Below are 13,767 nucleotides of genomic sequence, written 5' to 3'. Positions count from 1 at the left end.
CACCCAACGGTGGCTTGTTCGACTGCTGGCCACATTTGTGGATAAGGATGCATTTATATTTGGATCGGGTGAAATGCGAAAGCAAAGTCTCAAAATCCAAAAACCCGCGAGAAGAACTGAAAACAGTGTGTGTGAGTGACTTGATGCACAAATGCAGATTAAATGCAATTTAACAAATGTATTTTCGCATAAACTTATGATACATCTATGAAACCCAATGTATATATGAATGTAACTGTATTTGTACAAATTGCAGATCGTGAAACACAGACTGGGATGTAATCGTTTGTGAATAGTGAAACATATTTGTGATTTGTTTAATTGGTGGATTAACATTTACGCATTTGTAAAGTATTCTGAGAAGCATCTCTCTCCATATCTATCCGTCTGACATAACATTACGGTAAATATGTCTCTTGGCATGTGTGGTACACTCATACCACAAAAACAGCATGTATAAACGTGTATACAAACCTAGAACCTGGGTCTAAAATTGAAAAAAAAAACTGATTCTGATGAGCTGTATCAATTGTATCGGTTCGCGGTAAAGATCCGATTCGTTCTAGTGAATCCGAGGTGAGTCGAGCAGGTCTGTGTTGTGCGAACATGGCCGCTCTAAGTAAGTCCATACCGCACAACTGCTACGAGATTGGCCACACTTGGAGTTCGTCATGTACCCTCTCAACTCTTCAGGTGACAGCCGGTGCTCTGGAGGTCTCCTTCAAGATATACGCACCTTTATATCTAGTGAGTATATCGTGTATTACTGTGTAGTTTGTGCTGTAAGGACGTTAGGGATTGATCCTGCACGAACTCAGAAGCCGCAACATCACAGGGCTAAGTTAGCTAGCGGTGCTTATCTGGTAAATTATGGCTTGAAATAGTAGCTAATTCATATCTGGAGCTCCTTTGAGAGGCACATGTGTCTTCTGTATAAAGCTAAATGTTATTATTCCGAACCATAGGGAACAGTCTATACAGGTTTCTTGATATAATTGATGCTCTTGAAGCTCGTATCGATGACCGTTGTCTGATTCGAGTCAACGGTTCCCTTCAGATCTTGAGTTTATATTCAGTGAACAAGTAACTGCGAGGTAAACTCAGATTAGTGGCTTAGGGAGTAACGTTAACCATCTGTCTGTGAGTAACTAGCCTTTAACTTGCTGCCCTTGACTTTACATAGTTATTCGCCAATTTTAAAGGAGCGCTAAGTCATTTTTACTACCAAATATTAGTCAAATGTTTAATTGGTAATTTAGTATTATTTTTTATTAGATGCAATTCATATCAGACGAAAAATCTAATTACCAATTAGTCCTTGCATGAACGAATTTGTACTTCATAGAGCGGGTCCATCCCATGGGGTAATCCTGGTTGTGTAATAACATATTTTCAATCTCTAACACACCAAGGGCACTAGGTGTCAGCACAATACCTGGTTCCATTAGGGAACAAGGTTTAATATATATGTGTTAAAGTTCAAAGAAGTTAAAATACTGCTTCTGACGACTGGCCAAACGCCAATTGGTCATCCCCTTTATAAGGTAATGTAAGTAATATTAAAAAAAACTATGAATGTTTTAAACATTGTTGGTAGTAGTCACCCAGTTTCTACCGGACTGATCAGATGTTCTTGTTCTCAATGAGGTCTGTCAGTATCTTGCAATCTCTGATCTAATGAAAGATACTTCTCAATTTCCTTATCAACCTGATGCCTTACACAGTTGGCTAGGAAAGAAACCAACTATTTCTACTACTACTTAATGACTGTTTGTAATATTTTCTACTTGGTGTCACTCTACCAGTTTGGTCTGTCCACTTTTCCATTGAATCTTAATTGTGACACAACAGGAACCTCGTATGATGAAGAGCAGACGGTGCTTCATGTAAACAAAGCAATCAGTTCTTAGACAGCTAACCTACTTACGAACTTAATCTATTAATTATAACACTAATGAATAAAGGTTCTTGATTAGTTTGAACAGTTGAGTATTGGATTAAGGCTGGAACTTGATAGCATTAAGTCAGGACAGCCAGGAGTAAGATGGGTCACCCTAGATCTTGATCAGTAGTTGTACTTGAGCTGTATATCAACGAGCAAGAGTGAACTACCTGCCAAAAACATAATCGATGTAACTGTTGCAAGATTCACACAAGCACATAATATTGTCTGCTAGATTGCCGCCATCCTAAGAAGAAGAAAAAAGGATTATTACAAGAAGAGACTTATCCCTGAGATCCTCCAGTCCACATCCTTTCTGACTGCAAATGGAGGCCTATACATTGCCTTTTTCTGCATTCTCAGGTAAGAGTACAGTTTTTTTTTTCTAATGATGCAAAAGGGTTTCAGAGTCTCATGATGGTTCTGTAAACAGACATCACTGACAGATGACCCTTCAACTTTTGTTGAAGGTCTCTGCTCTTATCAGCTGGTTAAAGTCCATGGATGATGCACCGAATCCTAAAGACACAAGTTGTATTTCACTGCCTTTGTGATAAGGAAGTTTAAAGGCAAGTTCCTTATGAAGTGTGTGTCATATGAGTGCTGTTGTGGTTTGCTCAGTTATATTATTTGGTGAAAAATAAAATAACCTACCCTTTTTCATGGAAGAGCTTATTGATTAGTTCCAAGATTGAATGATAAACACGCTATCCACAGATATGTTAAACACAAGTTTATAAATGTTGAGCATTATAAACAAGGAGAGGGAAATAGCACTCAAATCACATGGGAGCATGACAGAAAATGGAAACCCTCACTAACAGGATGTTCTGATGTATAACAGTGTGTGTGGCTATGGATAGATTATGAAGTGACAAGCTCAAAGCCGCATTAAAATGTCTCAGTGTCGTATAAAATGACTTTGAGAGTTTTCTGATGCCTGCACATACCTGGTAATGCATATTTCCAGTTCTTCATTGTTTTATTTTTTCTTACCTCATGTGTAAGGAACAGCCAAACTCAATGTCATTTATTTTCTTCTCATATCATCTTAGTCTCAGTGCGCAATATATTGTTGTATTATTGTACGCTTAATTATTCAATATTCAATAATTATTAATCATCAAAGCAATACCTTGTTTACTTATTGCTAATGTAATTGACAGTGAGATTCCTGATTGTTTTAAAAACTACATACTCTTATTCACTGAGAGCAATTGTTTAAGCTGTGTTCTATTTAAATAACTTTAAGTTGGTTTGGTAATTGTGCAATAACAATACATTCAATAGTGTTCTTTTTGTTGAATCATCAAATTCAGCTCTCCTTCTGTTTTTTTTGTTTCCTCCTTCTGTCCTGCAGGAGGCTGTTGGGTCGTTTCTACTCCTGGTCTGCAGGGTTTGGAGCTGCACTTCCTGCTTCATACATTGCTATTCTAATAGAACGCAAAAGCAGGTTGGTGCAACATCAGGGACGAATTAATCAGTCACTTACATTCACTCCCAGAGCTGTGTAGCCTGTTTATAACTCCCAGAGGTATTTAAAAAAAAATTGTAAAAGCTGCGAGTAGTTTAAAGCCCCTTGAATTCTGTTGGAACTGAATTGTCTGGTGTGATGAATGTTAATCCAGTATCTTTGAGAAGAGTTAGAGTGGCATTTCTGAACCATAACTCGACGTCTCTATTATGTTTATGTGGCTGAATGAAATCATATGTTCCGGTATTTTCTGTACATCATTTTTAGAACAGAAGAGGCAAATACTGCAGCCAAGCGAGGGCAAACTTCCTGTTAATACACTTCATTTCAGAAAAATAATGCTAGAAAAATGTTGACCATATAGTGTACATCAACATACTTTGTTTATCAGTTCTACAAGTAGATGGGGCTAAAAGTCTTTGTTTTGACGTGTGAATGTGCACTAGCATTTTTAAATTTGACAATTTATGGTCTTTATTTTCATACCTTTTATCATAATACCTAATTTTGTCATAAATATTTTAAATGTATCTTACAGGAGAGGACTTCTAACAATATATATGGCAAATTTGGTAAACAAATTTTTTTTGCTGTTTATTTATTTTTTTGATATATTAAGTTATAATTGTACTATTTTCATAACAAATCGCCTTGAAATTTAATCACCAGTTTTCAAATACTAGACATTGTGTATATTGGGTTAATGGAAATTCCAAACTCTAGAGTATATACATTCACATTAAAGGAAGCTTTAATTAAACCAAGCTTGTTTTACCATATTTACAAATTTAAAACGCTATGTGTTGTCATTTTTCAGGCAACTGAGACGATATTCCGAATGGGGGTAACCCGAGGCTTAATTAAGCCTTTGAAACATGGAGAAGTATATAAATTCTATATAACCCTGTAAAATAGGATTTGAATTAAACATTAAAAAAATGTAATATTTTTGGCTTGCTACAACATTAAATTCACTGGTAAAGTGATCACACGTAAAGTGTACAATACTGATTTGTTGAAAGCTGTTGGGAGCAGGAAAAAGGGGCAAATGTAAGGATCCAAGCAACTTTGACAATGAGCAAATTGTGTTGGCTAAATGACTGGGTCACACCATCTCCAAAACAGCAGGACTGGTGGGGTATTCCCATTATGCAGTGTTTATTTGATAATGTGTATCTCTGAATCATTTTTCAGAATTTTGTAAGTAAATAATAAAGTACATGCTGCTCTAAAGAGATATTTTAGCTCATTACACAGCTGAATGCTGTTAATGAAGGTTATTTTCTTGCCATTATCTTCTCAGTGAGCATCTTGTCTTTCAGGTTCTACTTTTCTGCTTGACTGCATCACTCTACATGTTTTTCTTTAGGTGAGGTCAACTTTGTAGTTTCAAAAACCAAGTGTGTGCACCAAAAAACTAATAGGCTTGTGAGCTAAGTTCATATATAATATTGAAATACAAGCATTATAAAGACATCCCTTTTTACTGTAGCTTTCAGTTATGTGTAAAATCACATGCTCTAAACTTACTGATTTGATTTTCAGATGTAAAGATGGACTTAAGGGCTTTGCTTTCTCAGCATTAAAGTAAGTGCCGACTGTTGACCAGCTGGGCATTGTCTAGTTGTCTAGACTATGCCTAAAGATCAAATCAGAACTCTTTGTTATTTTCCTTGAGTCTCCTTGGTTTCTAAAGTGTTTGGCTGTGCCAGATTTATTGTAGGGAAAGAAGAGATCCCCACACATTCTTACCAGGTTGAGATGGCTAATGTTTCTCACTCTGAGAGGGCAGCAGTGCCTCCCAGCCAAAGGTCAGAGGAGGAACGACCATCATCCAGAGCGGGAACGATTGCTGCCGTGACCCGCCGGTTGCTAGACACTCTGTGAGTATTTAAGAAACAGTGACTAATCTGTACCTACAGACGTATGCAAAAGTTTGGACATCCTGGTGAAACAACATGTTTTTTTGATTATCTGACTAAAAAGTGAGTCACCTTCTTTGCAGGGAACAAACTTAAAAATTGTATCTTTATATTAGCACATAATTCTGTTGAGTTGTTTAGTTTAACATACGGGACCCAAAATAATTCTGATATCACTTTTGCATAGGCCATGTTTTGTTTTTCTCCCAAAACAGACACCCAAATTTTACATACAGCTGGATAAGAAAGTGTTTACATTAGTTCAAATCCTTGCAGACGTATTAAATGTGTGTACTCATGATAATTATATATTCATAAGGATGAAAGAATGTTTATGAAAGAGAAACTCCATTTAAAGGCTAAGCACCACTTAATGGACCTCCATGAATATTTCACATTATTTTAGTTACTGACATATATAAGTATGAATTAAAATGAAAATAGCAGCTTAATTTGCTTTAAACTGACAATTTTATTAAATTGACGGAAAAACCCAAGCTCGCTACGGAAATTCTTGAACGTGACGTGACGTCACTGGTGGACAACAGCTAAACAATGCCGCGGTAAAACACCGTTATGACTGACTGTTATGACAGTATCTAGCTAAATAACCAACATTATTCATGACAATAGCCTAGCAATAAGCTAAACTCAAACCGTTATTCTTGTAAATGTGATCGAAGTCGAATTCGAATTCATCTGACACTATAAACCTCCGTAATGCAACTAGTGATACGTAGCCGAGTATAATCTGAGCCACCAAGTTTAGCAAGTCAAGCTAATGTTAACTAACACCAACTAAAACAGGCGAAGTGAGTGTCCTTACCCTGTTTACCTCCGTGTTACAGAGGCTCTTGAACACCTTTCGTTGGTCTCCTTACATGCCCATATTGTTGGAAAAGCGCCAGTGAAATGAGCTACAGATTACGGAGTGAGCGGATGGTCCTTTCCAAAGTGCCCGTTTAAAGTTGACAAATTCAGTCCATTTTTTGGATATTTTGGGATCTTTGGGCCATTTGTGCACAGATGTCCCACTGTACATTGAATTATTGCAGCCAAAAAACAACACACCTTTGCGTCATTTTGCATTAAATTAAGTGCAACTTCTAGAGTTGTTGTCCACCATTTACGTCACATGCAAGACACCTATTAGAGTTAGAGAGTTAGAGTTTCTGAACACCGGCGCGCGGGGGGGTCTTTTAAACTTTTCCTTGAATTAGTAAGAAATAACATGTTTTCTGACTATCAATAAACACAAGTTAGGAACTCAAATTCCACTGTATTTATTTGTTTGACACTTTCATATCGCTGGTGCTTAGCCTTTAAACAGGAGGTGATTTGGAGGAGGATGTGAGTTACTGACAGCTGGTGGAACACAGAGGTACTGCATGGGTAACAGGACTTTTGAAAATGTAATAGTTTGTTCATTACAAAAAAAAAATAAAAAGGAGGGGTATATTACAACATGTGCATTTTAAGCAGAGCAAAGCCTGTAGAGGCACTGCCTACCCCAACTGCTACCACATCAGTTTTATTTAAAAATGTAAATATTGTGCAGGGAAATTAGATTTGAACATTTGATAGCCCTGTCAGTACAATCTAATTGTGATGATCAGATGTTTATGTTGTCAGAGCTGTCTCAAATTTTAGAGTAATTTAAACCTTTAAACTCTCTGATTTATATTTATTTCTGTTTTGTTTATATCCAATATTCTGCTACACGTCTCTTCTATAGGAATAAATATAGCCTTAATATAGAGGCTCTTAATTGGTCGTGGATTGGAATGGTTGGATATTTCTCTGTACACAGTAGCTATTTATTCTCTTCCATTCTTTCTGTACACATCCAGATGCAAACATGGACCAAGACACAGATGCTGCAAACACTACCAAGACAATTGCATTTCCTACTGTGTTAAAGTAAGATTCTTTGCCCTTTCCTCCAGTTTTCAGGATTTCAGGCTGAAGTTTTTACTATGTTTGTTTCTGTGATCAATAAGGAAGGAGAACAGATGGTTTGTTCTGGAAAAAGGCAGGTTGTTTGTACTGTTTCAGAATCATAAAACTTAGCTCAGTTAATGACTGTTAACATAGGGCAACAGCTTATTTGAAGGCTTTCCTTAAAGCATTAATAAAGCATACACAAACCCTGCATTGATGATTATACCTATATCAGCAACCACAGACATAAAACTTATGTTTAAATATGCAGTACCAGGGGCTTTTATTGGATGTGTTATTGATCTATTGTAACTGAACACTACCATCTAGAGGTCGTAAATAATAAAGTGACAGTAAGGAATATCTTTTCTGTATCTGAAGGGCTTCATCCGCATGTTCAGCGTGGGCTACCTCATCCAGTGCTGCTTGAAGGTTCCATCAGCATTTAGGCATGTTTTTACCAAACCCTCTCGTGTTCTGTGGCTCCTCTACAACAAGGAGAACTTTCAGTTAGGAGCATTCCTTGGCTCTTTTGTCAGTATATACAAGGTAAAGTGAATCTGCAGCTTCACAGAGAGTGCTGTTGAACATCAGTATGAATTGTTCTTATCCCTGTCTCTTATTTTGTTGCTTTTTGAAAGGGTACAAGTTGTTTCCTGAGGTGGGTGCGTAACCTTGATGACGAGCTCCATGCGCTCATAGCAGGTTAGCCTCTGTGCATTGACTCATTCCCTCTCTGTCTTTTTGTTCTTTATACCACCTTGTATTTGTTTTCTTTAGAGCTGTCATGTTTTATATTTTTATGCTAGTAAAAGTTATTTTGGTGATTAATATATTATAATTATAAGTGTAACTAAAAGTGAGTATAGTTCTAAAAATAATTCATAAATAATTAAAAAAATTATGAAAAATAAAATGCAATTCTGTCAAAAATATAAATGACTGTGATGTGCAGTTCTGGTCCTGGTTGTCCAGTCTCCAGTACAGTTTGGTGACACCTCTGCACTGAACTAATAATAATAAATGAGTATATTCAGGGTTATTTTAACAAAATAAAATCTCAGATTGTTGACAGTTATGCACTACTGCTTTATCACAAATGCATATTAATGAGTATGCCAATCAGACACAATTTTTTTACTGACTGAGAGAGAGAAAGAGAGAAGCACACTACGAGGAGCATAATAGTAATATGCATTCTCTTTATGCTGATTGCCTAGTAATGTTTAACTGAGTTCTTGTGACTGCCCTAGTTTCCTGCTCAGCCATGATTCTTTGATTTCAGGTTTTCTTGCTGGCATCTCCATGTTCTTCTATAAGAGCACCACCATCTCAATGTACCTCTTCTCTAAACTGGTGGAGGTGACTAAGTACTTTCTATATAACACACATTTCATGAATGTGGCTTTCTTTGTTTTGTCTTGTTTTAAAAGTAGAGAAATGTCTTTTCTAACCTCAGTTCTCTGAGGTTTTCCAATCTTCTTATCTCCTCTGTTTGTAAAGTGTGCTGTTAACTTTCTTCACCTCTTCTCTGATTTAGACCATGTACTTCAAAGGCATTGAGGCAGGACGCTTCCCTTATTTTCCTGAAGCTGACACAGTAATCTATGCCATCTCAACAGCCATCTGCTTCCAGGCAGTAAGTTAGTTTTACAAATCAGAATATTTAAATCACATGATTAATGAAACACTCAACAGACTAGAAGTCACCGATGCTGCATTTACATTTAACCATAAGGCAGGACAATAATTTGAGTTACAGTCACAACAATGTGTCCTACTTACTTATTTCAAAAGGCGTAGCATTGTAGTAGTAAGGAACATGTTCCTGTTTGACTACAACCTACAGATTAATTCCAGAACAAATCCACTAAAAGTCCATATCAATGTCAGTATTAACATATGACTGACCTATTTATTGCTTTGGCTAAGCCTTAAATAGCAAAAAATATGTACAGGAGGCCCTCGGGTTACGTCAGTCCCGAGTTACAATGTTTTGTGGTTACAACACATCTCCCATTTACTGTATAAAGCATTGTTTCAACTTAAGTGGTTTTGCGTCATAAATGTCATAACGTGAACTTCGTGTTTGATGTGCGCGGCGGAAGAATACACGGTTACACGGCTCCGGACTGAGGTTTTTTTTGATAATTACTGTGTTAGGATAGGTGTTAGGATAGGATAAGTGCTTACAGTATGTTATTTACGTACAGTATGTACGTATGTTCTTACTTACACCGAAAATCATTTTACGCAGCGATGTAGGAACGGATCAACGTTGTAAGTCGAGGACCCCCTGTATAAATAAAGCAAGTGTCCTGCACAATTTTTTCATGCTGCATTATATTGATGTAGAAATGTCACTGTTTACTGTCTTTTTGCTAGTAAATACAGACACATAAGCAATATACAGATTGATCATAAGTGTGCTAAAGCTAAAGAAACTGTTAAATGGTTAGTAGCTAGTGCATCTATTCATGGGCTACAGTTAAATTAATTATTCATTCATTCATTCTATAGTGCTGGAGAGTCACTTACAGCATTTAAAAGCACAGATGCTCACCACCTCTTCATGACAAGGGGTAAATGAGTAATGATCCATTGTTATCCATATTAGCATTTTGATCACAAGATCTAATGGAAAAGTGCATTTTATCCTCCAGTGCATTTCTACATTTATCTGACTTTGTGAATCTGTGAAAGTTATTTACACCCAGACTCTATACAAACTTCAGCAATTGTGTTCTTCAAAATTCAAACTCATTTCTTGTTACAACATTTAAAGGAGTACAAGAACAAGCTACCAATTCTTTTGTCTCAGTCTTTTCACCCAGTTTACAAAGTAAATAATGTGATCACACTGACCCTAAACTACCAATTTGGGAGGATAATATTTTATTGTGAATTATTTATCTGTTTTGGCTTAAAGTTTAATAAAGTAGCTCCCTTTATCTGAAAATGTGAGATGATTTTTCCACAATGCTGTGAAGTTTAGCCTGAATTACCAGTGTCTCCCTACACCCTAGGCACTGCACAGTGTAAGTCATAAAATAATGGTTAATGCCCTCACCTACTGCATTGTATGTTGGATTGTAAAACAATTTATATTTTAGCTAAAAGGCTTCACAATTCCCTGACGAAGTGTAGTAGGCTTATATTTATAAACTAAAATGTGATTCTACTCACTGACACATTTGGGCACAACAGGTCTCTGTTTTAAAACATGACATGGATCAATGGGTCAGGGTTTCTCACTGATTTCTTTAATTTTGAGATCTAAATAAAACTAAAATGAAATAATCAAAAAATGTAAACATGACAGTTTTTGAGTTGTTTGTGGGAAACATGCAAGAATGGCGAATGCTTTTTATAGTGGCATCAGGTGGAACCTATGGATAGGCCACAGTATAGACTGAGAGACCAACTGATGAGAAAGACCTTGATCCTCATTGGCGCTTATGTATTGCTGAAAACTATGTATGCACAAATGCAAAGAGTACATCATAATGTCTGGTTTGTGATTTAAAAAAAAAAAGTCCCCACAATAGAATATTTATGTATCATTTATGTAACACCACTACTGTCCGTGTTTAAGCTAACAGGTTAAATTTGTTTGGGGAAATTTACATTATTTAACTTTAGAACTGAGTATAACCAAAGTTAGATTCTACTTTTGTTGTTTAACTTTTCTTCTCCTCATCTCTTCCCTTCAGGCAGTGATGGAAGTGCAGAATCTGAGGCCATCTTATTGGAAGTTTCTGCTACGACTGACCAAGGGCAGGTGGGTCATGGATTGGCTGAGTTTGACCCAGAGTGCTTGGCTGTGTATTAGAGACAGAGTGGACATATCTCAGAGGCAGGCAGTGTGGGTGTTTGAGTGTGGGTGGTACTCTCTGGCAAAGTGAATGCAAACTAAAACTGAGCTAAAGGGAGCATTTCTGAGTGTTACGTAACATTCAGTTTAATTTCCTTTTCCTTTTTCAGGTTTGGTTTGATGAACAGAAAAGTACTTGATGTGTTTGGGACCGAGGCATCTAAACACTTTAAAGACTTCACACCCAAACTGGACCCTAAATACACGCTGGTGCCCCCAGGCGTAGACATGGAACTGAGCTAATGGACCAGACTGGCCACTATTATGATTAGCCAGGGACCCCGTTTCATAGAATTGAGTTTATCTTTTACTTTTACGTATTACGTATATTCAATGTGAATGACATCACCTTGGTCGAGAGCATAGTGTTGTCTGGTGTTGCACAAAAGAAGTATTATATGTTTCTGCTCATAACCCTCTGAAGTTAATTGGAGTTCTTGGCAGAGTTGATCATTCTAGAAACATTGCCATCGTTAAGGCTTGTTTACTTTTACACCAGGAGGTGAAAAACCTCGTTTTTAACTGCTACAAGTGAGACACGACCATAACTGTTAAAGTTGGAATTCTGAAAAACTGACACAATGCCTTAATGGGCAGGGGGAATGTAAGTGTGATTTTTAAATTAGAGATTTAAACACGCTTTCTTAATAATCAATCACAGGAACTTGACATATTTTTTTTGCTCTGACCGACTGTTCTTTGGAACAGTTTAGACAGTATAAACTTTTTATTTGCTCAGTCACACTCTGTGATGATGGTTACAGGACGATGGAATTCTGAAACCAGATCTTACTTATATCAGGGTTGTAATGTTATTATTGTACTTAAGTTACTGATGTTTTCAGTAATGCACAAGTTTTACTCTAATTTGAAAAACAAGTAGCAACACCCCAAGGTCTAAATTGTTAAGTTTCTACAGACCTATGGATAGAAAGTAGGTTAATAAAATTTGGGGTTGAAGTGTGATAATTAATCACATCATAGCCAGCCTTCTCAGTCGCACAGATTTTCTTTAAATTAGCAATAATTATCTAGTGTAATATAATAGTGATTATAATCAAAGTATTGCTGTACACATGTATGAAACACTGTAATTTATGTAAAAAGAAAGCAAAATGTCTTTTGTTGATGTTTCTATAAGTGCAAATGCTTTCTATTAAAAGCTTAAAAATTCGAGTGTATTGTGATGGCTTTTTTCCCACCCCGTATACATACAGTTTATTATTACCTGGGGTATTAAAACTATTGAATGGCTGTGTTCTTATTCACCTCACTTTGAACTGAAACCATTTTGAGTGTTTGGAGCAAACATGACCTTTTCAGATTGAGTGCTTTTTAATTCATACAATTAGCAAAGTCACTCTCTCTTTTTTTTCCTTCTTCTTCAAATTACAGGCATGTTTTATATTAAGTATGCCGTTGTTTTGTTTAATTTGTGTGCAGGAGCTTATCAAAACCCCAGGGAGTCATAATAGGGGCCACAAATAATTGTTGGGACATTAGCATGAGGAAGTGGGTTAACTAGCATTCGATAAGGGTAACGTACTTCAATAAGGTCAGTCAGATGTGGGAGAGCCAGAATGACAATGCTGAATTCTTGTGAATGTGTGCTAGAATCAATCACAGGGCAAATTAAAGAGTTTGCTATCTTGCCTTCACAAATAATTAATAAGACAAAGGAAAAGCTTATTTTGTTTGTACAAACAGCAGTGAATTACCTTCAAAATAATAAAAATGAAGAAGAAAAAAGGAGGGGAAAAGAAACTCTGTCATTGCTACTGTGGGTAACATACCTAGAGCTTTAAAACTAGCCTTGTGATACACATCTGTACATATCAGCCAAGCCAAACGATAAACTTGAATTTAATAAGATCAATGACTGTTTAAACTATGTAAAACACTGGACGTTGAACATTTTAATTCTACTGAACTCTGACAAAATAGGTTCTCCGCCTGGATCCAAAATCTGCATTAATAAGCGGTCAGACTTAAGGTTAAATAGATTCCTTTCTAGCATCTGAGTCAACAGTGGTAGAAAACCGGAGCACAAGTACTGTAAAAATGTAACGTTTACTCATGGATCACAATGTTAACTGATGTATAGAATGAATGTTTTATATTTATTTAATTTATTCAGAGCAGAGATGTAAGTTAAAATATTTTTTGGTGATTATTTAATATATATTTTTGTTCATTAAAAAGCACACATTATGCCATTCATTCATTCATTCTTTATCTGTAACGAAGAGCCTACCTGGAATCATTGGGCACAAGGCGGGAATACACCCTGGAGAGGGCCCCAGTCCTTCACAGGGCAACACACACACACATTTGAGTCGCCAATCCACCTACCAACGTGTGTTTTTGGACTGTGGGAGGAAACCAGAGCACCCGGAGGAAACCCACTACCTCCAGGCCCCTGGAGCTGTGTGACTGTGACACTACCTGCTGCACCACGGTGCCGCCCATGCCATTTATTTGTTTTTAAATTTTTATTGTGACATTTATTTATCATTCTTTTATTTGTTATTTGATCATTTGTTATTAGATTAGATGTGTATTATTTTGTTAACAAAAATAAATAAATAAATAAATAAAATATATATATATATAT

At 36.5% G+C, this 13,767-nt stretch overlaps 1 protein-coding gene across 1 annotated transcript; it reads left to right on the top strand.

Annotated features, from left to right (window-relative positions):
- Positions 1–606: 606 nt before the first annotated feature.
- Positions 607–12,312, top strand: tmem135 (transmembrane protein 135). The gene is made up of 15 exons (XM_066651118.1): positions 607–747; positions 2,178–2,305; positions 3,303–3,395; positions 3,955–3,988; positions 4,234–4,299; positions 4,739–4,785; positions 4,962–5,003; positions 5,129–5,299; positions 7,189–7,258; positions 7,661–7,828; positions 7,921–7,984; positions 8,565–8,641; positions 8,820–8,918; positions 10,993–11,060; positions 11,264–12,312. Exons 1-15 carry the CDS (start codon positions 607–609, stop codon positions 11,394–11,396), a joined length of 1,401 nt encoding a protein of 466 aa, XP_066507215.1. The 3' UTR covers positions 11,397–12,312.
- The last annotated feature ends 1,455 nt before the right edge of the window (positions 12,313–13,767 follow it).

Source organism: Hoplias malabaricus, chromosome 18, assembly GCF_029633855.1.
Source record: "Hoplias malabaricus isolate fHopMal1 chromosome 18, fHopMal1.hap1, whole genome shotgun sequence".
In the NCBI taxonomy this organism is placed as follows: domain Eukaryota; kingdom Metazoa; phylum Chordata; class Actinopteri; order Characiformes; family Erythrinidae; genus Hoplias; species Hoplias malabaricus.
This window is presented reverse-complemented; position numbering and strand designations above follow the sequence as displayed.